At 39.3% G+C, this 27,464-nt stretch overlaps 1 protein-coding gene and 1 pseudogene across 1 annotated transcript; both read right to left on the reverse strand.

Annotated features, from left to right (window-relative positions):
• Nucleotides 1–226: 226 nt before the first annotated feature.
• LOC145607346 (wall-associated receptor kinase 1 pseudogene) lies at nt 227–5,406 on the reverse strand (annotated as a pseudogene).
• A 10,935-nt stretch (nt 5,407–16,341) lies between these two features.
• LOC145607347 (uncharacterized) lies at nt 16,342–17,721 on the reverse strand. Its single transcript, XM_081663028.1, has one exon. It carries the CDS (start codon nt 17,719–17,721, stop codon nt 16,342–16,344), a length of 1,380 nt encoding a protein of 459 aa, XP_081519154.1.
• Nucleotides 17,722–27,464: the final 9,743 nt, after the last annotated feature.

Consider the following 27,464-nt stretch of genomic DNA (forward strand, 5'->3'; position numbering starts at 1 on the left):
CAATGCATTAAGGAGGAACTAAGGGCACAAATCAAACCACCACAAGCATAAAAAACTAACACAATTCAATTAGTTTATCACTTAAGAGAATTTTAATATCCCATTATTTAACATGTGTGCATGTACTTGAACTTTGAACACAATCGGAAAACTAGAACTTTAAACACATTAAATTATATATATATGGTGCACAAATTAAACATCATAACTATATAGATGCAACTAGCTAGCTAGCTAGAACTTTGTCGAACATGAAGTAGTGAACAAGCATAAAAATCATCTCCCATGCATAGTCCAAAAGCACCACCAACTACACAATTCAACCTTGGCTACTTGAAGAGTAGTTCATGTCATTGTTGTCATAGCCATTGTTGAAATCATGCGCCTCACCAAGCATATTTTCACTCTCTTCTTGGAGTGGCATGTTATTGTTTGACGAGTATGGATGAGAAGAAGTAATACATGTAATCCTTTCTAGCTCTCTTGCGACCTCTTTCATTGTTGGGCGATCCTCTCCTTTAAGCTGTAGGCACCTTCTTGCAAGATTAGCTACTTCCTTAAGCTGCTCGATTGCACCATCACTTACTAATTTGTCATCAAGGATCTCAAACAATCTATCTTCCTTAAGCTTCCTAAGAAAATGTATAGCAAGGCATCTCTCACTCTCCGGCTTAGAATATGCAATCGCCTTCTCTCTAGTTAGTAACTCAGCAAGAACAACACCAAAGCTATAAACATCGCTCTTATCAGTGAGCTCACCAGTTTGCATGTACTCTGGATCAAGATACCCACATGTTCCTTGAACTATAGTTCCTAACTGCTCTTGATCTACCGGCACTAGCTTAGAAGCTCCAAAATCAGCAACTTTTGCTGTGTACTTATCATCCAAGAGAATGTTTGCAGACTTAATATCTCTGTGAATTATCGGTATAGAAATTGTAGTATGCAAATAGGCCAAGACTTGAGCAACTTGTGTCGCAATTCTTAAGCGAATATCCCAAATAAAAAATTCTACTCTTCTTTCATCATGCAAATGATCATGCAATGTACCATTACTTATGAACTCATAAACAAGTAATGGTACTTCTGTCTCCAAACAACAACCTAAGAGCTTTACCACATTCCTATTGTTGATTTGGGACAAGGCAATGACCTCATTTATAAATTGCTCAACTTGGGTGGAATCTACCTTGAGTGACCTTTTGATGGCAACAATTTGGTTGTTTGGTAATTTTCCTTTGAAAACCATGCCAAAACCTCCGCGACCAATGATGTTATTCTCATTATAGTTATCTGTGGCCTCTTTTAGTTGTTCAATTGTAAACATTTTTACCATATTGCCAACTGATACATCTCGTCTTGAAAGTTTTTGTTGTAAAATATGACCACCATTTTGTTGAAAGCATTTTTCCCTCAGTTTTTGGATCTTCTTTTTTCCATGTTGCCAATGTAACCAAAATCCAGCCAACAAAGATACAATGATTCCAGCACCAACACCTAAACCACACAAATTATAATCAAAGTGTCTATAAGTTGCATGTGTTAAACTACTTTTCTTGGTCTCATAAAAAGATTTTAAATGAGAAAAACAACTTAATATATACCTTAACATGGTGTAAATCAAAGTGATGTATTTAAAACAATTACGTCAGTTCCTTTTTTATTCATTTGATTTTCAATCACTTTTATTTATCTGATTTATGGTATTTTATTTGAACTTAATTAATTACTCCCTCCATTTCATAATAATCGACACACCTTTTTTTTTTTTTTTTTTTATCTGTTTCATAATAATTGTAATACTTCTTGTTTGGTAATGACGGACCCACAACTATTTTATTATTTCTCTCCTAGCTATCAACCCCACTTACACTATTTTATTTTTTATTATTATTGTTATTCTCTTCTACTAACAATTAAATATATCCCCACTAATTATATTTTACATTAAAAATCCTCCTTTTAATTTGGTCCTATCCTATATTTTTTCTAAAACTTTGTGTCAACCCCCCTGTTGCAATTATTACGCAACAGAGGGAGAGGAACTTATCAAAAGTAATTAGAGCATATTTCAGTGATAAACTAAACATGTATAACTACTGTTTTTGAAACAAAACATATGTATAACTAATTAACTATTGATCAAAACTTATCTTATTTTTTTGAACCTATTTAATTATTTTTCATTATTAAATAAGTGAAAATAAGATAAAAAGAACAAGCCTATAACCTTGAATATTTGATTGGTTATATGGAGTGAAAGTAGAGTGGTTATATTTAATGGTGATTATAATATGGATTTAAATTAAAAAGACTATCTAAAAAGAAAAATTAGACACATGATGACACTTTCAATAGATGGTACGACCGTACGAATAAATATTAATACTCCCAACTCTGGTTGAACATGTCACCGAAGTTTTAATAGAATTGTCTTTGTTAGTGCTTCTAAGACTCTAAGTATGTACTCGTAATCAGTACAATCATAGCATGAACTATGTTCCCTAAAATCACTAATAGCAGTTTATTTTGTCAACTCCAATCATCAGTACTATTGGCAGATTTTGACTTAAAATTGTATATGGCTTATATATCTAGTTTATTTGGATTTATTTACGGAAATTAAAAAAATGTAGATTTCTTAAAACTAATAATTGAAAGTACAAATATGCATATGTGGTTACAAAGAGATTTAGGGATGAAAAAGTGGTTGAAATTTATTAATGAAAGGGAGAGCAAAGGTATTGCGAATTGATGTCAAAAGCTAGTACATAAAAAAAAAAAAAAAAAAAAAAAAGAATGACAAATCATCAAAAAGGGAATAATATTGTCAAAAGAGTGCATATAGGCGCATTTATTAGTGGTGCTCACCAAGGATGATTTTTATTGCAAATAACATTCTCTTTCGCATTGCACCACTTTGATCGGCGGTAATGAAATGACAACCAACATTTATTGTGCCACTGCCGACGAAGCCTTGAGGGCAGGTACATGTGTAGCTTCCCGGCGTGTTAGTACAATACTGTTTTTTCTCACATATATTCATTTTACTGTCTGCACATTCGTCAATATCTGTATATATACATAGATAACTCAATTAGATACAATGATATATATATATATATATATATATATATATATATATATATATATATATATGAGAAATGAGAAATATATGAGAATTGCTAAAATGAGAATTGAGAAAACTAATAATATCCTAACACATGTCATTGTCAAAATATGAGAAAGTTAAGAATAAAAAGAGGATGAAATTTGAATTTTAAACCAAGATGATGATGTGTCAATGGATTAGTGGTTTTCTTATCTAAGAAGGGAGGTTTATGTGAGAAGCGTGAGAAACATTATAGACCGTCAGATTGATTAGATTTAGTGGCTACAATTGCACACAACTCATTGATGGCTAAAATGTAAATATAAGAATTTTTTTATCCATTAATGAGTTGTCAAAATATTTAGTGAAAAACTTTTAGTTAAAAAAGTTTAATATTTAGTGAAAAACTTTTGCACATTTCACCCTTCTCATTCTGCTAATTTTAAGAAACTTTTCATTGGATCTCAACCTTTCTCATTTTAAAAAACTTCTCATTGGATCCCAACCTTTCTCATTCTTCTCATTTTAAGAAATATATATATTACGCTTGTCAATGCATTAATTTTAGGAAATTTTGCAAAAAAAAACACCTTATATAAGTAATTTTTTGCAAGAAACCACCTTATAATTTTTTTTGCAATGACACACCTTAATCAAAATTTTTTTTGCAATGCCACACCTTTGGCCGCAAAAGAGGGTTTGACCCTATTTTTCGGTGTTGACCCGACCACGTGCGAGGCACTTGACCTTTTAAAACCACTCTCCAACTACGCCACCCACCAAAACGCCACCAGAGAGAGTAGTTTCGGTGGTGGTGGGGTGGGCATGGCGGTTTTGGTGGGGTGGGTAAGGCGGTTTTGGTGGCGTTCTGGTGGTTGGCGTGGTTGAAGAGTGGTTTTAAGAGGTCACGTGCCTCGCACGAGGTCAGGTCAACGCCGGAAAACAGGGTCAAACCCTCTTTTCCGGTCAAAGGTGTGTCATTGCAAAAAAAAAAATTGATTAAGGTGTGTCATTGCAAAAAAAATTGATTAAGGTATGTCATTGCAAAAAAAAAAAATTATAAGGTGGTTTCTTGCAAAAAAATTCTAATAAAAGGTGTTTTTTTTGCAAAATTTCCTTAATTTTAACACTAATATCTTTAAGTAAAAAGTAGATTTATAGATGAATCTAAATAGATCCCTTTTGACTATGAGTTTTTTATGGACAAATCACCAAAAATGATTATGTGAATATTGTAAAAGTCTTTCTAGTGCAATTAAAAAAAAAAAAAAAAAAAAAATCCGAAGGAAGTATATTCCTTGGGATCCAATTGAAAACTACTCCAAAAAAATAGAATTACCTTGACAAGCGTAAAGATAGGGATTACCCTCGTAACCAGAGTTACACTGGCAACGATATCCCCATTCCCCAGCAGACGGGTCGTAGCAGGTACTATTTCCCTTACATAGGTAATAACTATTACTTTGTTTAGCTGCTGTACAATTCTTTGTTCCAATCGACCAATTGTAGACCATTGGTACTTTGTAATTACTTAAAGAAGTGTCGTTTTGTTGTAGAAAGTTTTGAATATTGAGGGGGAATTTATCCTCTTCCGCAAGATCATTTGCCACAACAAATGCGACACTGCACGGGTTAAACTTGTTCACCTTGCTATGGTTATTCATAGTCGAAGCCATGAATCTGATGCCGGTTACTCCATCTGGAATGGGGACCTCGCAGCAGCCTATTCCAGCGCAATCATCACCCACGTCCGTAATATTAGTGCAATTACTTACACATCTTGTTTGAAACTCATTGGAAGTGTACCCCTGGTTAGAGAATAAACCAATGGTGTCGCAACCAATGGCTCCAGCAATGTTATGGGACCTCGAAAGAGCAAACCTCTCAATACGAATCCAGGCTTCAACTCCTTCGGTTAGCACACCATCGCTACCATAACATGTATATGAGATGTTGTTACTTACCCGAAATTCGCCTTCTAGAGTGATTTTTTGGACTTGAATACTACCATAAGTTGGAATTGGAGGGTTACGATTGATGTCGCAAGTGATATTGTAGTACTTGCCGTCTTGGGGGTGATGGTAGTGGCACTTATCTCCTATTCCGAAAGGATAAGGGATCGTCACGTTGCCACATTTGTCAGGACAACCAGGAAGAGCTATTTTTTTTGTGGTCGTATTCGTATTAGCAGCAACATCTTCACCCAGAGTGTATGCGTGGGGTGATGATGATATTGATAATACTATTACTACATTTAGTAAAGTATGCGCCAAATCGAATTTTACTCTCATCATTTTTATTTTTTTTGTTGACAAACTTATGTGATCAACTATTGAATATCTTGATTTTTGAAACAAACTACTTGTATATAACAAGAAAAAGAGTATGGCACCCCCTTTCGAAAGACTCGAGAAAATAGTAAATAACTAGGTCTTTAATTTGTCTAGTTAGTACATGTACTACCGTACTAAACAACTGCTTTACATTTATTATAATGGCCATTTTTTCTTTGAATCGACCTAATTTTTCAATTTCTTACAAAACAAATGAAGTAAAATCTAATGTATAAACAACTTTTGTGTGTGGTTGGCCACACTGTGTGGCCAGCTAATACACGAGTAACCCCTGACCGAGTAACTCCTAACCGACCGAGTAACCACTAACCGAATAACCCCTGACCGACCGAGTAACCCCTAACGGACCGAATAACCCTTGGCCGAATGAGTACGTAACCCCTGACTGACCGAGTAACCTCTGACTAAGTAACCCCGATCATTCTTTCAAAAAAAAAAAATATGGCAAGTGATATTGTAGTACAGGTACTGTACAACTGCTTTACATTTATTATTATGACCTTTTTTTCTTTGTATCGACCTAATTTTTCAATTTCTTAAAAAAAATGAAGTAAAATCTAATGATATAAACATCAACTTTTGTGTATGGCTGGTGCTAGCTAATAACACACGAGTAATCCCTGACCAACCGAGTAACCCCTGACCAAGTAACCCCTAATCGAGTAACCCATGAACGACCGAGTAATCCCTAACCGACCGAGTAACCCCTGACTGATCAAATAATCCCTGACTAAATGAGTAACCCCTGACCGAGTAACCTCTGACCAAATAAGTGAAGTAACCCTGATCATTCTTTCAAAAAAAAAAAAATGTGGCTAGCCACACACATATGAAAGTTTGTGATGTAAAAATAGTGTAAAATCCTAAGTGATGTATTTAAACAAAAAAAAAGGAGGGATGATAACTAATTCCTCTATTTTTTAAGTGTCTCATCAAAGCTTAGCGCACATGTCGACACGGAACTTTGACTACTAATAATATCTTTAATTATCAATAAGTATATATTACAACAATTGAATATTAATAATATATTCGTTGAGACGATTCCAGCAAGTATGTACCCACAAACATTGATCGAAGTAAATCAAGTGAATAGTGCAAAAAGTCTCTATAAATTAATTAAAAAAGTCAAAGGAAGTACAATTATGGATAGATACGAGTATGTTTTAGTACAAACATATACTACCTCCGTTTCGCATTATCTGCAACAATTTTCATTTAGGGAAGCTTCACATTATGTGCAACAAAAAAAAAGTTTCCTCTTTTAGTAAATTTTTTTGTGTAAAATTGCCACCATACCCTTACTAAATTAGACTTAACTTTAATAAACAACATATCAACTCTTTAACCCAAATTAATTTATCCATAATTAAAACCCTAACCCACATTCTCTCTCCTCCCTCACAACCATATCCACCACCACCATCACCATTTTTTCTCTCTCCTCCCTGTAAACCACCACCAGCACCAACCTTCATCTCTTTCCACTCTCTTCTCGCACAACCAACGCACCACCACCACCACCCAGATCCACCACACCACCGACCATTCCACCGCACCACCACCACACCATTTCTTCTCTCTGTTCTCTCTCTTCTATCTTCTCTATTATCCATCGCACCACCAAATATTTTACCTCGCAAGTTCGCCGCCGCCGGCTCTTTTCCCCTTATCAAAGTCGTCGCCGCCGCCTCTTTTCCCCTTTTCAAACTTCGCCCCTTTTCAAAATCGAAATTGAATGGTGGTAAGTTGTGGTTTTAGATCTATATTAGTAGTGGTCGGGTTGGTTGGTTTGGTGGGTTCATTGGCTGGTCGGGTTTGTTGGGTGGGTTTGATAGGTTGTGGTGGGAGTTGAGTGGTGGCTAGTCAGGTTGGTTGGGTGGTTTTGTTGGGTTGTGATGCGACCGTGTGAGTTGATTGGTGGCTGGTCGGGACGTCGGGTTGGTTGGGTAGTGGTGCGATTGGTTGGGTGGGTTTTTGGGTGGTGGTGCGAGCTAATTGGTGGTGGCGTGAGTTGGTCAGGTGGGTTTTGGGTGGTGGTGTGGTGGTGTTTCAGATCTTAGTGGTGGTGTGGTGGTGTTTAGATCTTAGTGGTGGTGAGAGGGTGAGTTACAAGGTGGGTGCCGGTGGTGTTTACTCTCTCTCATCCAATTAATCACATGTTCTTTTTTTACTAATCTTTGTTTAAGAAATTTTGTCTTGGGGAATGTGAAAGGGAGTTTGTTGCAGATAATGCGAAACGGATGTAGTATTAGAAGTGGCAAATAGGGTCGTTCAATTTCAAGTAAATGTGGGGTAGGATTTAAATTCTGGTTAGTAGGCTTTTGGTTTAGGTATGGATTAGATTGGTTCCATTAAATTTTGTCTTAATTTTTGATTTGGTTGGTATCATGGTATGTCGGTTCAGCTCGTCAATCAGTTTTGCTTTGAGTTATCAAGTTGATTATGTAACTTTAGTAAGCTTGAATGATTTTTTACACATGGATTTTTTTTTTTTGGAACCAATTACACATGGATTTTAGTTTCATACTACGGAGTAATTAATAACCCTTACAAGTAACCCCTGATCAAACGAGTAACCCCGGCTACACGGTGTGGCCAGCCGTAAATAAAAATTTGTATTAAATATTATAGGATATATATATTTATATAAATTATTATTCGTGAAGCTTTATATATATATAAGTAAAAGTGGTGGGTAAATTTTTAATTAGAACATGATAAGTGTCACGTCATATTCGCTTTTAGTATTATATTATTGATTTAAAAATTAAAGATGTTACTGATTTTACATTTTTTAGTGGTTAAAGGACAAACTTTAGTAATTGAGGGAGTATTTAAGTTTAGAGGAAGTATTTAATTATTTTGTAGATGTGAATAAAATATATATATAAGCCATATACAACTGTAAGTCAAAATCTGCCAATAGCAATGATGATTGGAGTTGACAAAATAAACTGCTATTAATGATTTTAGGGAACATAGTTCATGCTATGATTGTACTAATTACGAGTACATACTTAAATTCGAAGCACTAACAAAGACAATTCTATTAAAACTTCGGTGACATGTTCAACCAGAGTTGGGACTTGGGAGTGTTGATATTTGATCGTACGGTCGTACCATCAATTGAAAGTGTCATCATGTTTCTAATTTTTCTTTTTAGATAGTTTTTTTATTTTTTTTTAATTAAAATCTATATTATAATCATCATTAAATATAACCACACTACTTTCACTCCATATAACCAATCAAATGTTAAATTTATAGGCATGTTCTTTTTATCCTATTTTCACTTCTTTCTTTTTTTTTTTTGACAGAAAATTTCATTAATTAAAGCCATACGACATCTTAAAAAAAGATAAATTTTCATCAATAGTTATACATGTTTTGTTTAAAAAAAAATACTTATACATGTTTAGTTTATCACTGAAATATGCTCTAATTACTTCTGAAAAGTTCCACTCCCTCTGTTTTGTAATAGTGTAAGTGGGGTTGGTAGCTAGGAGAGAAATAATAAAATAGTTGTGGATCCTTACCAAACAATGAAGTGTTGCAATTATTATGAAATGAATGAAAAAAAAAAGTGTTGCGATTATTATGAAATGGAGAGAGTAATTAATTAAGTTCAAATAAAATACCATAAATCAGATAAATAAAAGTAATTGAAAATCAAATGAATAAAAAAAGGAACTGACAGAATATCTTTCATCGCATAAAATTGACAAAAGGAAACAAATTGAGCATCTTTCATAGCATTTTTAAGGTCCTTACTCCCTTGGAATAATTTATACTCTATTCAAATTGCTTGATAAAGGAAAGAAACTGATGTTTAATGTATCATTACTCTTAATCACCCTTCTCCATTGAATTTTATTCTTCCTTTTTATGTTGGTTAGGCCAGTAAATTTGATCTCCACTACTGTATTCTTTTTTTGTTTTTGTTTGGCAATGTCACGTTTATAATTATATAGGATCCTAGCATTTTCATACCAAAAAAAATCATAAAATGTCATAGAGAATGCTATGGAAGTCATATGATCTTAGCATTCTCACGCTAACTGGGTGAGGGGGACAAGCTAGCTCACTGTGGGCCATTAGCTTTGGATGTACCTATTAATAGGTTATGCAAATAATCTATTTATGTAAATAGTATAATAGAATATATATAAACCAATTCTGGACAATTAATCATCAACTTAAGTTTTTGGTTGAGTTAATCCATTAGCATGGTATAAAGAGCCAACATGATATATATGTCACCAGTTTATTTGGATCTCATCCATTTCCTTTTCACACTTCAAGCCCAAAGGGCTCTCACGTGAGGGAGCGTGATAGAGTATATAATCCAATCTTGGGCTTCAACTATCAGCCGAAGGTTTTGGTTGAATTAGTCTTTTATCAGTGTTAAACGAGGGCCACTGTTAGTAATGGTTTACCGTCCAATTTGATGCCTGCACAGTCAGCACAGATAATCTAGCCCGGGGGTTATCCAGGAATAACCGCTCCGATGCCAAAGTTAGTAATCTGAGGAGGAAGGTTTGAAGAGAGAGAAAGAGTGTAGAGAGAGAGATTGTACCTTATTGTGAAAATGTGGCTGGGTATATATAGGGGAGTAACCAAGCAGGTGCCACCAGCCCTTATAGGTGGCGCACCGACTTTACAGGTGGCGCACCGACCTTATAGGTGGCAGGTGCCTGCGTGGTTTCAAGCTGCTCTCCACGTGGCCGAGAAACCGACCATTATGGATGCTAAGTTGGTTCGCTTAATTGCTGGCTAATTAATATCAGTCAATTATCGGCCAAATAGGTGAGTTGTCGGTATTATCCCGTACAACTAGCCCCCCCAGTGGGGACGTTGACAAAAAGTCATCGTTCGCACTTTATGACATCGAAATGAGTTATGGGGCCCATCAAAAATTCCAATATAAAATAGATGTAGGAGATTGAAAAATCTCCGATTTGTCCCCAAAATGAGCAAAGTACCGATAGTGCTTTGCTCAATATAAAATAACTGTAGGAGATTTAAAAATCTCCGATTTGTCCCCAAAATGAGCGAAGTACCGATAGTGCTTTGCTCAATATAAAATAACTGTAGGAGATTTAAAAATCTCCGATTTGTCCCCAAAATGAGCAAAGTACCGATAGTGCTTTGCTCAATATAAAATAACTGTAGGAGATTTAAAAATCTCCGATTTGTCCCCAAAATGAGCAAAGTACCGATAGTGCTTTGCTCAATATAAAATAACTGTAGGAGATTTAAAAATCTCCGATTTGTCCCCATAATGAGTGAAGTACCGATAGTGCTTTGCTCAATATAAAATAACTGTAGGAGATTTAAAAATCTCCGATTTGTCCCCAAAATGAGCGAAGTACCGATAGTGCTTTGCTCAATATAAAATAATTGTAGGAGATTTAAAAATCTCCGATTTGTCCCCAAAATGAGCAAAGTACCGATAGTGCTTTGCTCAATATAAAATAACTGTAGGAGATTTAAAAATCTCCGATTTGTCCCCAAAATGAGCGAAGTACCGATAGTGCTTTGCTCAATATAAAATAATTGTAGGAGATTTAAAAATCTCCGATTTGTCCCCAAAATGAGCGAAGTACCGATAGTGCTTTGCTCAATATAAAATAACTGTACAAGATTTAAAAATCTCCGATTTGTCCCCAAAATGAGCGAAGTACCGATAGTGCTTTGCTCAATATAAAATAACTGTAGGAGATTTAAAAATCTCCGATTTGTCCCCAAAATGAGCAAAGTACCGATAGTTATTTAACCTTAGTCATGCTCTTGTTTAGACATTGTTATGGGCGGGAAAAATTGAAAATAAGTAAAAAGTAGTGGGGCACGTGTCAAACGTCGAACGGTTCTTGACGAAGAGGTGCGCTTATCTCCACCGTTGGATGGCATGCACCAAATGTCAAATCAAAGTATTGTTTTTGGGGGTATAAATAAGGAATACGAACAGTTCCTTCATTTCATCTCAAGTTTGGCGAAAGATTTTTCAAAAAATTCCCAAAAAATTCCTCAAGAAATTCCCAAACATAGATCTTGTTTGCTTCCGCTTGATTTCTAGTGCGAAGATACTTCTGGGTTTATACTGGTGGACGGATTTCAGTCGCTTCAAGATTTGGTTGCTCCCTCCTGTTTTTGCGATTCGTCGAAGTTCTTCGCTTCGTGTAGAGGTAAACAATACTCTGAATTTCTCTTTTTAATTTATTTGTTCGATGTTTGTGACTTGTATGTAGTGGGTTTTGATGTTTCTACATTTGTTGAGTTGGTTATGCGTAAGTCTATAAAAAATTCTATTATGGGTGAGGCCTGTGAGGCTGACCCGTTTGTACCCTTGTCCTCAGCATCAGAAAAGGAAGCTAAAAAATCTTCTCAGTCTGTTAATCCTGGTATATTAGAAGATATTGATCTTCTTGAACTTGATTCTGTCAGTGTTATTGAGGACGTTGACTCATACATCTTCCTCAACGAATACGGTTCTAATCTTGGTAAAATTGGTGTTGAAAGAGCCAGAATGCCGAGAACTAAACGTCCCAGCCATGATCCTAGCCAAGGTGAGAGTTCAGTCAGGCGTCCAAGCAAGGAGCCTTTGGTAGAACACGAAGATGAAACAGCCGACATCCCTAATGAGGATGTGGAGTCTACTGAGCGTAGCACAGCTTCCGAGAAGAGTGAAAACTCAGGTGATGAGGTTGATGGTAGCGGAGAACAGGGTGAAGGTAATGGCTCTGATGACGAGAAGACAGATTCTGAAATAAACGAAGACATCAATGTCGGCGAACAAATTATTGCCGAGGAGCAATTGGATGAAGAGTATAATTCAGAAGATGATGATGACGCGCATCGGCGTCCTTTGGAACTAGCCGAGGACATAAAGGTGAAGACTACAAAAGTTGATGATAAGTGGTTGGAGACTGCTATTGAGAAGAATTACTGCGGTGTCGGTAGGAGATTCTTCAGGTTACCCGATGACTATGTGCTTACTCTGCCTTCTTCCGGCAACAACGTTTTTGATTGTCCGGCGGGACATATTGCGGTATATGCTAAGAATTTCGAGTTTGGTCTTCGTTTTCCGCTTCATCCCTTCATAGAAAAGATCTTTAAAGCTTGGGACGTCTGTATTGCGCAGCTAACTCCGACAACGGTTCGCAATGTTGTAGCCTTGGTCTGGACTATGATTTATATGGACTTTCCGCTAACTTTGAATTTGTTTCGCAAAATTCATCGATTGAAAAAAGACAGTCAGTCTCCAGGCTGGTGGTCTCTTCTTACTACTACCGGTAAGATTACAGTATGGCCGAAAATGACCAGCTGTAAAAAATGGCAAAATCAATTCTATTTCGTGAAGGTTCCTGATAACTTTGGGTTACGGAAGACCTTCCACCTTCCTCACACTTGGTTTGACACCCTTAGAGATAGAAAGTTAGGCGTTCTTGAACGAAAAGCCTTTCGGTTTTTCGATTGTCTTTATGTAAATGAGGGTAGGAAAGTAAAGGTCGTTCCAAGGGAGTGGCTGCCCAATTGTAACTATATTCTGGGCAACGCTCCCCTATCTCATGTCGGTCTCTGCCATACTGATGAATATGGTATGAATTTAGCCATCGTTTTTAAGTTTGTGTTAATTATCCTTTATACTAATTCGTTCTCGTGCATTATTTGGCCTCTTGTAATATTTAATTTATCGTTGAGTATCTGCGACCGTTAGTATACTTGCTCATTATACATTGTTTCGATTTTGACTAGTGTTTTTATGTTGGAACTTTTCGCCGTTGTAGCTTTTCGCTAAATGTATTCATACATTTTTTATTGAAAAACAGGTCCTGATAAGTTAGATAACGCTAAATTAGGGCTTCATCCTGACGCCCGTGTTAAGCAGCAGTGTCCACCTAACCCTAAGGGCAAACTCGACACTCTTCCTAAAATTGCTACCAGAGCCCAGAAAGGCCGTCAAAGAAGTAAGCGAGATATGACAGCCCATTCTCAATCAAGACCTACTGGGGCTACCAGTCTCCCACTTAGACGAGGTGGAGGTACCGTAAGGTCGAAGAGAGCTAACTCGGCTTCTGATCTTGATCAGTTGAAAAAGCAGAGAACAACCTCAGCTACTGGCCGAAAGGAGTCTTCTGCTGCCCCGGACGTCGTAAACTTAGAGGATATTGAAATTGACGACTCTGGGAAAGAAATTCAAGGGGCTGATACCCAAGTTCAAGCTGAAAGGATCATTCCTGTTCTAAGGGGGCTCCTCACGTCCTAATCGGCCTCTCAACAGCTGGTATTCATAACGCTTTTGTGCCCGCGGTTCCAGACTTCATTGAGGTTCCACATGTGAAGGTTCCTCAAGAAATTGCTGACGAACTTCAGGACTTCCCTGTCGGCAATACCAGTGAGGCTTGGCGGCCTCAGCTGAACGTTAATAGGGGTGAATCTATTTACGCTGATGATCCGTTATCCGGGGGTAGTCTTGGCTGGAGAATGTTGAAGGACTTACCTACCCCCGCAGATAGGACTGGTAGTAGGTTCACGGCCCCTTGTGGTCTGCTGATGAACAACCTTATGAGGGTATATATATATATATATATATATATATATATATATATATATATATATATATATATATATATATATATATATATATATATATATATATATACATTTCTTTTTTTTACTCTTGTGTATATATATCATATATATTTTTTGTTAAGGGTGGAAACTGTCTTATCTTTGCAGACTGTTACCTCGGCTGTTGAGGTTGTTCGTATGTACAAGCATTATCAGAGGCAGGCCGATAAAGCTGAGGCGGTTTTGAAGAAGGCTGATGAGGAGCACAAAGCTCATCAGATTGAGGTTGAAGGTCTGCAGTCTCGGATCAATCAGCTAGAGCTCAAAGTGGTCGACCAGGAGTCTCTGTCCAAGAAAATTGCTGATTTGGAACAGAAGCTGAAGGCCGAGGAGACTCGGAGGGAAACGGCAGAGAGGGACCTTGAGCTGGCACGGTCAGAGAGGCCTGCGCTGAAACGTCGGGCCGTGAACCAATTTCTGAAATCTGATATCTACTGTCAGAAGCTGATTGACCGTTACACTGGTGGGTGGGTTGCTGCACATCGGTGCGTATGTAAAGCCGAGGACTGGGGCGAGGACAAATGGCAGGCAGTGGAGGACGCTTATGGGTCTGACCGACATCTTTCTCCTACTAGTTACGAGAAGGATTATTTCAATGATCCTCCCAGCCTTGCAACTATGAAGAACCTTGATCCTCGCGGCCTTCCTGATGAAGAATTTGATGACGCCCTTCTTGCTACTCCTTCTCATGATGACGGTTTAGGGAAGGAGTCTGAGCCTAAAAAGAACTGAAGTGTTTTGGGCAGGCATCATCTAGCTGTTTAATTACTTGTCTTTTGAAAAAACTCATATATGTATGCTGTTTAATTCCTCTTTCTGACTATGTTTTAATCAGCAAACTTTTCATTTTACTATCGGCTGTAAACGATAATCTGTTCTTTTTTGGTGGCTATGTTTAATTTATGTTTATTGTCTGTGGTATTGGGATTGTGTTTTTGTTAGCTGCCAATTTTGCTTATTCATATTATACTTACTCATATTATGCTTATTCATATTATGCTTATTCATATTATGCTTGCCCCGCAGTTTTGACGAGTAAATGTCTTGACATTTATTCGTGAAACTTAATACTGTCCTTGAACAATTTACAGCCGTTACTTCCCTTAGCTGATAATAAATCTGTACTTTTTCGTTGCGACCTTTAGCAGGCTGAGCAACGACAGTGGATCAGACCGTCTATTCAACTCACCTTTAGGTGCATATTCGTGAAACTTAATATTGTCCATGAACAATTTACAGCCGTTACTTCCCTTAGCTGCCAATAAATCTGTACTTTTTTGTTGCGACCTTTAGCAGGCTGAGCAACGACAGTGGATCAGACCGTCTATTCAACTCACCTTTAGGTGCATATTCGTGAAACTTAATACTGTCCATGAACAATTTACAGCCGTTACTTCCCTTAGCTGCCAATAAATCTGTACTTTTTTGTTGCGACCTTTAGCAGGCTGAGCAACGACAGTGGATCAGACCGTCTATTCAACTCACCTTTAGGTGCATAGTTATCCAACCATCTCGGCACTTGAATGGCTGCTACGGCTAGCTAGGCCGTTTGCATGTCCATATCGAAAGTGGGCAGATGGTTCTCGTTTTCATTGCTGAGTGTTTCGCATTTCTTATTAACGGCTTTCCGCCAAAATAAAATTTGCGTACAAAGTAGTCCTTTTAAAGGATAAGTACAAAATACATATTGAATAGTTATGCCGATATCTAAGAACTTCAAATTTAGTTACTACTAGTACAAATTACATAGGACTAAGCATAGTACTTTTTCAGGACAGCTGCATTCCAAACATTTTTCAACTAGGCTCCCTCTAGTGTCATAAGACGATAGGAGCCTTGGCGTATTATTTCGCATATTTGATACGGACCTTCCCAGTTTGCCGTGAATTTACCATCGACATTTCCTTTTCCCGTAGCAACTGTTCTACGCAATACTAGGTCTCCATCTTCTAATGGCCTATGGCTGACGCGCTTGTTGTAGGCTTGGCTCATTCTCTTCTTATAGGCTGCAGACTTAATGGAAGCCGTTAGCCTTACTCCTGGTAAGAAATCTAACTGATGTCGTAACAGCAAGTCATTTTGGTCCTCGCAGAAGTGTTGTATTCGAAATGTCGGTAACCCTACTTCTGCAGGGATAACGGCCTCCGATCCGAACGCCAGATTGAAAGGTGATTCTCCTGTCGTCTCTTTTGTTGTCGTCCTGTTAGCCCATAATATTTCCGGCACCAAGTCTGCCCAAAGTCATTTGGCGTAGTCAATCTTCTTTTTTAGTGCGGTTAGTATTTGTTTGTTAGCGGCTTCAGCTTGGCCATTGGATTGAGGGTGGCAAACCGCGGCATATGCGAACTTCACCTTATATATACTGAGGAAATCTTTGAACGGATTACAGTCAAATTGCGAACCATGATCAAACACCATTGTTATCGGCAACCCAAATCTGGTGAAAATGTTTTTCCAGATAAACTTCTTTACTTCATTAGCGGTTATTTTCGCAACCGGCTCCGCCTCTATCCATTTCGTGAAGTAGTCTATTCCTACTATCAGAAATTTACGGCCTCCTGTTGCCGAAGTAAAAGGTCCGACAATATCCATTCCCCATTGGGCGAATGGGATAGGGTTGAGGATCGGTATTAGGTCATTAGGTGGTTGATTTATTGCTGGACCAAATTTCTGACACTTATCACACTTCTTGGCGTAGGATAGAGTATCTGAGCTCATTGTCAGCCAATAATAGCCTCTTTTCATTGCTTCTAAGGACATTGACCTGCCGCCTGAGTGATTACCGCAATTGCCCTCGTGTATTTCTTCTATTAATCTCGCTGACTCATATGCCGTTAAACACCTACGCAATGGCAGCGAGAAACCTCTCTTGTACAGCATGCCCCGAAACATAATGAACCAGACGCTATCCTTCTTGATCTTTTGTGCCTCGCTTTTATTTGTCGGAAGTACACCCTGCAACTTATATGCCAGAATATCGTCATACCATTCTCGGCTTTGCGTCACACAATTTACTTCTTTCTGTTCTTTTTCATCTATACTTTTTTGTTTCAGAACCTCAACCATCACTGTGCGTTCTAAGTTATTAAAACTAGAACTTGCCAACTTTGCCAACGCATCTGCCTGAGTGTTTTTCCCACGGGGTATTAGATTGATCACGAATTGATCAAGTGTTGTTGTCGCATTTCGGAGTTTTTCTAGATAAGCCATCATTTTCGGCTCACGTGCTTCGTACGTTCCATCAAAGTGGCTTGCTACTAACTGTGAATCTGTGGAAAGCTCTACTTTCTTTTCTTCTGCCGCTATGCATAATTGGACCCCGGCCAGTGCCGCTTCGTACTCAGCCTCATTATTGGATGCCTTAAACTTGAACCTTATTGCATATTCGAATATATCTCCCTGTGGGGAAGTCAGGATTATACCGGCCCCGGATCGTGTTGCGGCTGAAGAGCCGTCAACGGACACTTTCCAGATGTCGATTTCTTCCTCCTCTTCATTGTAAGAGGTCTCGACTATAAAATCTGACAAGGCCTGGGCCTTGATCGACACCCTTGGCTTATAGATCAGCGCATATTCCGACAATTCAATTGCCCATTTCAGCAGACGCCCAGAGGTTTCCATCTTTTGCAGAGATTTTTCTAACGGTTGATTTGTTAAGATCTCAATGGTATGTGCGTCAAAGTACGGTCTTAACTTTCTTGACGCTATTACGACTGCGTATGCGGTTTTCTCTACCAGGGGGTATCTTCGTTCTGCGGCATTTAACACATGGCTTACAAAATATATTGGCATCTGTGTCTTCTTGCGTTCCACTAATAGTACTGCCGCTACTGTTTTTGGGGATGCCGATATGTAAAGTTGTAGTGTTTCCCCCGTTTCTGGCCTTGCATTTTGTGGGTAATGATCGTAGATGTTTCTTAACGTCTTCTAATGCTTTGACCTGCTCTGGCCCCCAAACAAAAGTCTTGTTTTGACGTAGGACTACGAAAAATGGTAGTGCCTTGTCTGCCGATTTGCTGATAAATCTTGCCAACGCCGCCATCCGGCCCGTTAACTTTTGTATATCTTTAATTGATCTCGGTTGCGGAAGGCTGAGGATGGCTTCAACTTTGTCGGGATTAGCATCTATCCCTCTTTCGCTAACCATGAAGCCCAAGAACTTTCCGGACTTGACTCCAAACACACACTTCTCGGGATTCAGCTTCATCCGGTATTGTCGGAGAGTATTGAATGTCTCCCTTAAGTCTTCAATATGATCTGCAGCTAGACGACTTTTTACAATGGAGTCGTCAACATAAACTTCGACATTTCTCCCTTTTTGGTCGGCGAAAACTTTATCTACCAGTTTTTGGTATGTTGCTCCCGCATTCCTCAGCCCAAAAGGCATGGCTTTATAGCAATAAACTCCGGCATCTGTGATAAATGCCGCTTTGTTTCGATCCGGCTGATAGAGGCTGACTTGGTGATATCCAGAAAAGGCATCCATAAAACTTAAAAGTGCATGGCCTGAGGTGGAGTCGACCAATCTATCTATTCTCGGCAATGGTAGCAGTCTTTTGGGCATGCCTTGTTTAAATCCGTAAAATCAACGCACATCCTCCACTTTCCTGACGGTTTTCTAACCATTACGACATGGGCTAACCATTCTGGATATGTGCATGGCTCTATAAAATCTGCCGCTAACAACTTATTCACCTCTGCTTGTATCGCTTCGATTTTTTCTGTTGAGAAGTTTCTTTTCTTCTGTCGTACCGGTCTGGCTCGCCTATCAACATTCAACTTGTGCACCATTATATCTGGATGAATACCTGACATTTCATCGGCTGAGAACGCGAAAACATCCGCATTCTCCCTCAGGAGTTCAATCAAGTGGCACTGCATGCATATTGAAGGAGTTATGTCTTCGATAAGTGCAATTACTAGATATATCAAGGATCACTATTATGGAGATAATAAGTTCATTCTATTGGGGCGTCATCCTCTATTGCTAGACTATGAGAGATGATCTTTGGGCTAGTCAAATGGTCCAAAGCCCTTTAGAATGGATCCTATATTGGTCACACACAAGGGTATTGGGTTAAGCAAGTAAGAGGCCCATTAATGGGCCTCATGAGAAATTAACTAATCATGAATTGGATTGGGCTAGCATAGTTAGATTGGAATTAGGTTTTGGGCTTTTGACATGGGCTCTTATTTAGAGATGAGATCTATAAATAAGATCCATGCCTAGGGTTTGGAGGAAGCAGTCATAATTCACACACTGTGAATTTTGACATCAATGCAACCAATCCCAAAACTTTAATCCACTCTCCAACTCACGGCCCTCGTCCTCCCCTCACGTCCGTACGGCCGGCCACCCCTTGGTGGCGCGTGTGGTGGTTATCGTGGTGGTTCTTGGTTAGTGTGTCTCTCCTCTCCGTTGAAGGTTGATTGAAGCGTTCAATCATGACTAACTAGCATTAGTGGAGGTCTTAATATGTGCCCGTGGACCAAGTAGAGGAATCACGCTTGGGGTTCTTTATCTCCCTTTGTTCTTGCTCGATCGCACGTGGAATCACGCTTCAAAGGTACAATTATATGTTCTTTATGTGTTATACAATGATCCTTGGATTAGGTACTGTATGAATATGATTCATGTTTATTTCCGCTGCGTAGTACCTATAAACTCCTACAGTGGTATCAGTTAGCCTATTGCATTTACGCATATTGCCAATAATTCTTTGATAATCCACAATTTTAATTCAATTAGGAGGGAGAATATTTAATTATGGGTCAATTATTATATTAAATGTGATTTAACTCTTGGAATTGATTAAATGTGATTTAATAATGCTCAAAATAGCCATGAAGAGATCCGAATTTTGCCCTAGTGTATTCGAATTTTTTCGAACCCTAACCCTAATTTTTTCGAAAATTTCGAACCTAATTAGCCCTAAAATCTGATTTTGTGCTTGATTTTGTTCGATTTCGTTTGTTTAATGATTCATGAATTTAATCTAGTTGATTTTATGTATAAATTGTGAATTTTGCATGATCAATGATTTGATTTAAAAGTTAAATTAAATTGGGGATTATTTTCATGAAGAACCCTAGATTTTAAAATTAGATTGTGAATTTAATTTTAAATTTCATGAATTAGCATAAAAGTTATGTTTTAATTTATCATGGACCACATGAATTTTATTTAACAAAAGTTGTTGATTAAAATTGAAAAAAAAAAAAAGAGGAAGGATTTAAGGTACGGCAGCCGCGGCTGGGTGGCGCTGCCACCGCGACTGCCGCACCAGATGGTCCAGGAGGGAGGGCGGGGCTGGGCAGGGTGCTCGGACAGCAGGAGCAGCGACAGCAGTGCCGCGCAAGTGTTGCGTGTGCTGCTGCTGCCCTTGCGTCGCTGCTGTGCAGCGTACACCGCAAGGTGTACGGCCACCGTGGCTGGCTTCGGCTGGCCACACCACGGTGGTTGGCGCACGTTTTTCAAAAAAAAAAATTAGTTTTTTAAAAATTTATTTCAAGATAATTGATGTGTTCATTTTATATATATTTTTATCCCCGTCCCTTGGTCGTAATTAGTAGTGTTTTTGGCTCCTACGAGCCACTTTTATTACTAATTTGTGTTTTCCAGTGCTTTGGTAGTTTTGCTTGAGTTTTGTAGGAATTTGCGTACTTGGAGCATTTTCCCGGGTTTTTCGAGGAGCATCTACAAGTATTGAAAGACCGCGACCACGTTCGATAGCCCAAGACCGATTGGAGGTATCAAATCGGTGATTAAGGGCTCGAGTATGAAGATCCAAGGAGGAAACTCGGATTGGGCTGAGGAAAAGAGGCCCAATCGAGGTTTTGGTGGCCCAAGAGAAGCTGCCCGGACCAGGTGCTCCGCCCGAAGGCGCGCCTGGCCGGGCGGGGCGAACCTCTATAGAAGCTGCCCGGACCAGGTGCTCCGCCCGAAGGCGCGCCCGGCCGAGCGGGGCGAAACAACAGTCCTCCCGGACACGCGCCCGACCGGGCGCGAGAAGACATCTGAGGCAAAAAAGGCGGGCCCGGTCGGGCGAGCCACTGCCCGACCGGGCGCGTGTTGTTTTAGGGAGTTTAGTTTTCCGTTTTGTTTTTTGTTTTAGCGGAGATCTTCTTGCTTAGTATAAATGTAATTTTATTAGGCAAGATTAGACACTTCTTCATAATTCTCTTACTCTAGTTTTTATTCTCCTTCTCTCTACTTAGACTTTCTCTCTCTAGACTTTTATTCTCTCTTGTTACTTAATTCAATTGTAATTTCGCCGTCTTGGTACGTTTTCTCTCTTAATTAATCTCAGTAATTTCTTCTTCAATTTCTTCATATCTTGTTTAATTATTATGTTTTGCTTAGTTTTAATTATGTCTGAGTAGTTTTCCTTCTAGGGTTTATGGGGATCTAATAAATAATATGAAGGGGTAATTTTATGATTGCTGATTATTAATGCTTAATTGATTTCGTATTGATTGATTAAATGTTATGCAATTAGATTTGGCCAGGTTTAATTGTATGAGTTTAGCAATATTGATTCGAGATTCGAGAGATGAGAATTGATGTTTAGGCTTAGTTTCAATAGGCAGATTAATTTATAAATGGTTAGGTCGAGATTCGAGAGATGAGATTTAATACCGGTAAATTAATTATGTGATTGTAATACGTAGCGAAAGCCGTTTATGATCTGTTTAATTAATGCATTGATGATTGATTATTGTGTTTTACCCTGGAATATTGTTTAATAGTGAACCTATGCCCTAGGCCTTTTATGATTTGATTTCTTCCTAACTATTCTCTTTACTCATAATCTTCGTAGTATAGTTTATAATCACAACAAATATTGGTTACCTTAATAATTTAGATTATAATTATTTAATTAGGAATAAAAAGACTTGTTTCCCTGTGGATTCGACCCTACTTCCCTATCTACTTTAGTTAGAGGACTTAGGTAATTACTTTTGATTAGGTGATACGACTTTAGCCTGTCAAAATTTGGCGCCGTTGCCGGGGACACGGTTCTATTTTTATTTCTAATTGTTCTTGTAGTTTAGATTATTTTCCTTTTTGCCTCAAAGGACATTAGTTCTTTGAGGTAGTTCTAATATCTGTCTTTTTAGTTCTTTGTTTATGCCCAGGTGTTCCAGATCAGGTTACATTCCATTCGACCCTGAGATCGAACGCTCGTTTCATAGACAGAATAATTTTTATAGGCAGATCCTGGCAGGTTCTGGGAGTAATAATATTCCTGGAAATCCATTACCTACTTCTAGTGATTCGGAGCATTATTCTGATTCAGAACTAGAGATGGGTACACCACCACCACCTCCACCTCGCAAGCTTAGCGATTATTCGCAACCATCGCTGACGGATTTTCCACATCTTTCTCCTACGCCCGATCTCGAGGGAGTCCAGTTCGAGATCAAGCCCCAGTTCATAACGATGATAGAAAGAAAGCAATTCATTGGAGCAAAGGGTGAAGATCCTAATCTTCACATTGCAGATTTTTGTCAATACTGCAATACTATTAGGCAGAATGGGGTAACGCAGGATCAAATCAGGGAGATTCTTTTTCCCTTTTCTTTATGTGGAAAAGCTAAATTATGGTTTAATGGTTTGAATAGAGCTGCACTTGGTATTACTAACTGGGAGACTCTTGCGTTGAATTTTTATAATAAATATTACCTTGCAGAGAAAACAGCTTTATTGAGAAGCGCTATCCAGAATTTTGCCCAAGAGACAGATGAAGCATTATATGAAGCTTGGGAAAGATTCAAGGATCTACAGAGGGAGTGTCCCGACCACAACTTGGCAAAGTGGCAGCTAATTCAAGCTTTTTACAATGGATTAGGAAATGCATCTAGGACAATTTTAGACTCCGCAGCTAGCGGTAGATTTATGAATTTAAATGTTGATGATGCAGGTCAGGTTATTGAAGATATGGCAATCCATAATTCCCAATATGGGAATGCTAGAGGCTATGCTAACAAGGGCAAGCATCATGTTGATTCAGTAACTTTATTGCAAGCCCAGCTTACTTCTATTTGCCAGAAACTAGACAACCTTACTACTAACAATCCTAATTTTGTTGCTAATATTTCTGCTATGTCTAATAATGCTAATGATGCTTTCTGTGAAAATTGTGGAAGTATAGGTCATTATGAACAAGATTGCAGGAGTTCAATGGAGCAAGTTAATGCTTTTCAAACGTACAAGCAAAATAACCCATACTCAAATTCCTACAATCCTGGCTACTGGAACCATCCCTACCTATCTTACCGTAGCACCAATGTTCAAAATCCTCCACCTCCACAACAACCACAACAAGCACCCCCTCCACAGCAGAAATATTATCACCCTCATGCTAACCAGAAACCCCTATCACAAGCCCCTACTACATCTTCTGACCCTGCTTTATCAGAAATTAGGGCAATGCTGACCAGTATGCAAAAACATATGGAGAGTAGAGACCAACAGATTGACTCTATTATAGCCCATAATAAAGTCATGGACACCCAAATAGCCCAATTGTCCTCTACCATTCAATCTCGCCAGCAGGGAGCTTTACCAGCGCAGGGAATCCAACCTACGGATCATGCTAATGCAATCACCCTAAGGAGTGGTTCACACTACGATGGGCCCCAAATGCCCAAAGAGGATGAACCTGATTTAATTAATATTGCTAATCCTGATTCCGTTGTACCAATTTCCTCTGCAGAGTTGCAGGGTAAAATTCCTGACACTAATATTTTTGATGATTCATTGCATGGTACAACCTCAGGGAAGGATGCACCCCAGGGGAAGAGTAGGGAAGCACCACCAGTTATCAAATTACCATTCCCTAATCGCCAACTAAAGACTAAGTTGGACAAGCAGTTTGGTAAGTTTCTGGAGGTTGTTAAAAATTTGCAGGTAACGGTTCCTTTTACTGAACTTATTACACAGGTTCCTGCATATGCTAAATTTATGAAAGATATTTTGACTAGGAAGAGGGCCTTTAATGAAGTAGAAACTGTAGCTTTTACTGAGGAGTGTAGTGCATTGTTACAAAATAAATCTCCCCCGAAATTAAAGGATCCTGGTAGTTTTTCTATCCCTTGTCATATTGGTAATGTCTTCATAGATAAAGCATTATGTGATTTGGGTGCTTCTGTTAGTGTAATGCCATTGTCTATTTGTTCTAAATTGAATATGGGTGAATTAAAAATTACTAATATTAATTTGCAAATGGCAGACCGTTCTGTTAAATATCCCCTAGGTATTTTAGAGGACGTCCCTGTTAGAGTTGGTAAATTTTTCATCCCTGTTGATTTTGTGATTTTAGACATGGTTGAGGATACACAAATACCCATTATATTAGGTAGGCCTTTTCTCCATACTGCAGGAGCCATTATAGATGTTAAGAATGGTAAACTAACCCTATCTGTTGGTGATGATAATATTACTTTTAATTTAGGGAAGGTTTTAAAAGGTCCTATGCTTGGGGAAAATTGTTGTTTGATCGATGTTATCGATATAATGGATGATATTTGTGATGATAGCTTGACACAGATTCTTGCAAGGGATCCCTTGGAAGAAATACTTTGTGGTAATTTGTCTGCAGGTGATGCGAGCGTCTGGAGCAAGGAGGTGGATATTATAGAGAAAGCTCTTGCCATAGAAAAACTTGATGACAAAGAGAATAAGAAGGTAGTAAAATTAGTTCAGGAATCGAAACCTGCAGAGGTAAAGAAACCTGAACTAAAACCTCTCCCTTCTCATTTAAAATATGTTTTTCTTGATAAGCAGGAAATGCACCCTGTGATCATTAGTACTGCACTTGATGACCCACAAACTTCTCAACTTCTAGAGGTTCTCAGAACCCATAAAAGGGCAATAGGGTACGGTATTGATGATCTCAAGGGTATAAGCCCAGATTTTTGTATGCACAGGATACACTTAGAGGACAACTACAAACCCTGCATTCAACCCTAGAGGAGGTTGAATCCCAATATGCAAGAGGTAGTCAAGAAAGAGGTTATGAAATTACTTGATGCAGGTATTATCTATCCTATTTCGGACTCTAAATGGGTAAGTCCTGTTCAGGTGGTTCCTAAGAAGGGTGGGATGACTGTGGTTAAAAATGAAAAAAATGAATTAATCCCCACTAGAACTGTGACAGGGTGGCGTATGTGCATTGATTATCGCAGATTAAATGTTGCCCGACCGGGCAGCCCTACGCCCGACCGGGCGCGAGAGTTGACGTATACGGACTTAAAATTGGCCCGATCGGGTGGGATGGTGCCCGACCGGGCGCGAGAAAGGGTTAGGTTAGGGCAACAAGATCGCCCGATCGGGCGATTCACCGCCCGACCGAGCGCGAGAAGAAGAACGAAGGGGGGATCAAGATCGCCCGATCGGGCAGCCCAACGCCCGACCGGGCGCGAGAAAAATACAAACCTAATAACAAGATCGCCCGATCGGGCAGCCCTACGCTCGACCGGGCGCGACATCTTCTCCGTCCCTTTTTCTTCTTCCTCTTCCTCCTTCCTTTCTCATTTTCTTCTTTCTTTCATATTTCCGCCATTTTTCCTCTCTCTAAAAACCTTAAACTCTCTAACTTCTCTCTAAGATTTCTCCTCCATTTCTTACCCAAATCCAAAACTTTTCACATATTCTTACTCCTCTCTTCATCCTCTACACTCCTATTCAAAAAAATTACACTTTCCACAAATTAAAATTTTGACCACCACACTAATGGCGGCTAAAAGAGCAAGAAATCTACTAGGAGGAAGCTCGAGCGGCTCTTCTCAGCAATATAACCCAGCTTTGCAACTTGCTCAGTGGCCAACGATCAAGATCGCAACACCGGAGCAACGAGAAAAGTTGGAGGTGCTCTACGGACGCGAGGTAATCCCTTCACGGTGGTTACACCGCCCTACTTTAGAAGCTTTAGGTATTTATGGTTTTGTTAAGAGATTTTTGAACGATATTTGTATGCGTAAATTTGTAGATATGCATTATTCGACATACCGTGAATTAACCTGTGAATTCTTGTCTTCTCTTGTTATTCAAAACCATAAAAGTGGTCCAAAATTAATTTTTAGGCTTAATAATAGAAATATCACTCTTTCTTTTGTGGAGTTTTGTAAATTGTTTGAACTGGAACCTGAATTAAATAGGCAATGGAATGCTGAGTTTAAAATGGAGGATGTTTATTTTGCTCTGACTGGCATTTCTCATGTTTCTGCACAACATGCTACTGCTAGGCCTATCCACCACCCCGTCCCTAAAATGTGGCAAAGATTTGCCGGTGTCTGTTTCCTAGGTAGGAATGAACCCCATAACTGTCAGACCAATGAATTAGCTGTAATTGGCCATTACATGTTTGGGTATGAGAAATTGAACATAGCCCGGTATATCATCCACCACCTAGGTAGGCATGCTACGACCAGCAACCACCACACTACCCCCATCCGTCTTGGTGGCCTTATCACTAGGATAGCCATCAAGAAGGCCGGTTTTGTAGAGAGTGGACCCCACCGCATGACTAACATGGGACCCGACACTTATATTACCTCTAGGTACCTTGAGGAGCTTGGGTGGTTGCGGGTAGACGAGAACCAGGTCACCCATTGGTGCATTAGGACAGGGACTGAACAACCCTTGCCCATTTTTCCTTTGCCCAACCCAGACCTGACCGCCTTTCCCCCAGGGCAAGAGTCCTACACTTATGCCCTGTTAGTTGCCCATGCTAGAGGTGAAGATCCACAGCAGGCCCAGCCACAGCCTATAGTTCCACAGCCACCATCACCACCCCGACAGTCCTATTCCGTCCCTCATGGTGACTCTGACCCAGTTTGGGACTTGCAGAGTATTGGCCAGGCCATAGGTCGCATAGAGCAGACCCAGACCGAGTTTAGACAGATGATCGGTTCTGTCGACCAGAGGCTAGGCTAACTAGAGAGGAACCAGGGTAGGGGACTCTACCCCATTTATGATGATTATGCTCGCCGGGGCAACATTCCCGACGATGCTGTTTACCCAGACTGGTTCCAGCCCCCACCTCAGGGATACAATAGGGATCCCACTGCCCATGGTATGTACACAGACTATTCTTCGTTTCATGGGTACGGTCAGGACATTCCTTTTGGGGGACCGCTAGGGGGGGCTTTTCATGCTAACTATTTTGGTGGTAGCTCTTTTGGTGCAGATGGTGCAGGTTCCAGTGGTGGAGCAGGTGGGTCCACACGGATGGACGAGGATGAGGATGAGTAGCCAGCTGGGCTAACTTCGAGCCAATGCGGACATTGTCTGATCTTGGCTTGGGGGAGATTTTTGGATTCGGTATTTATTTTCTTCTTCCTTTTTCGTTTTTTTAGGT

The sequence above is a fragment of the Chenopodium album genome, chromosome 23, assembly GCF_948465745.1.
Source record: "Chenopodium album chromosome 23, dcCheAlbu1.1, whole genome shotgun sequence".
Taxonomy (NCBI): Eukaryota; Viridiplantae; Streptophyta; class Magnoliopsida; order Caryophyllales; family Amaranthaceae; genus Chenopodium; species Chenopodium album.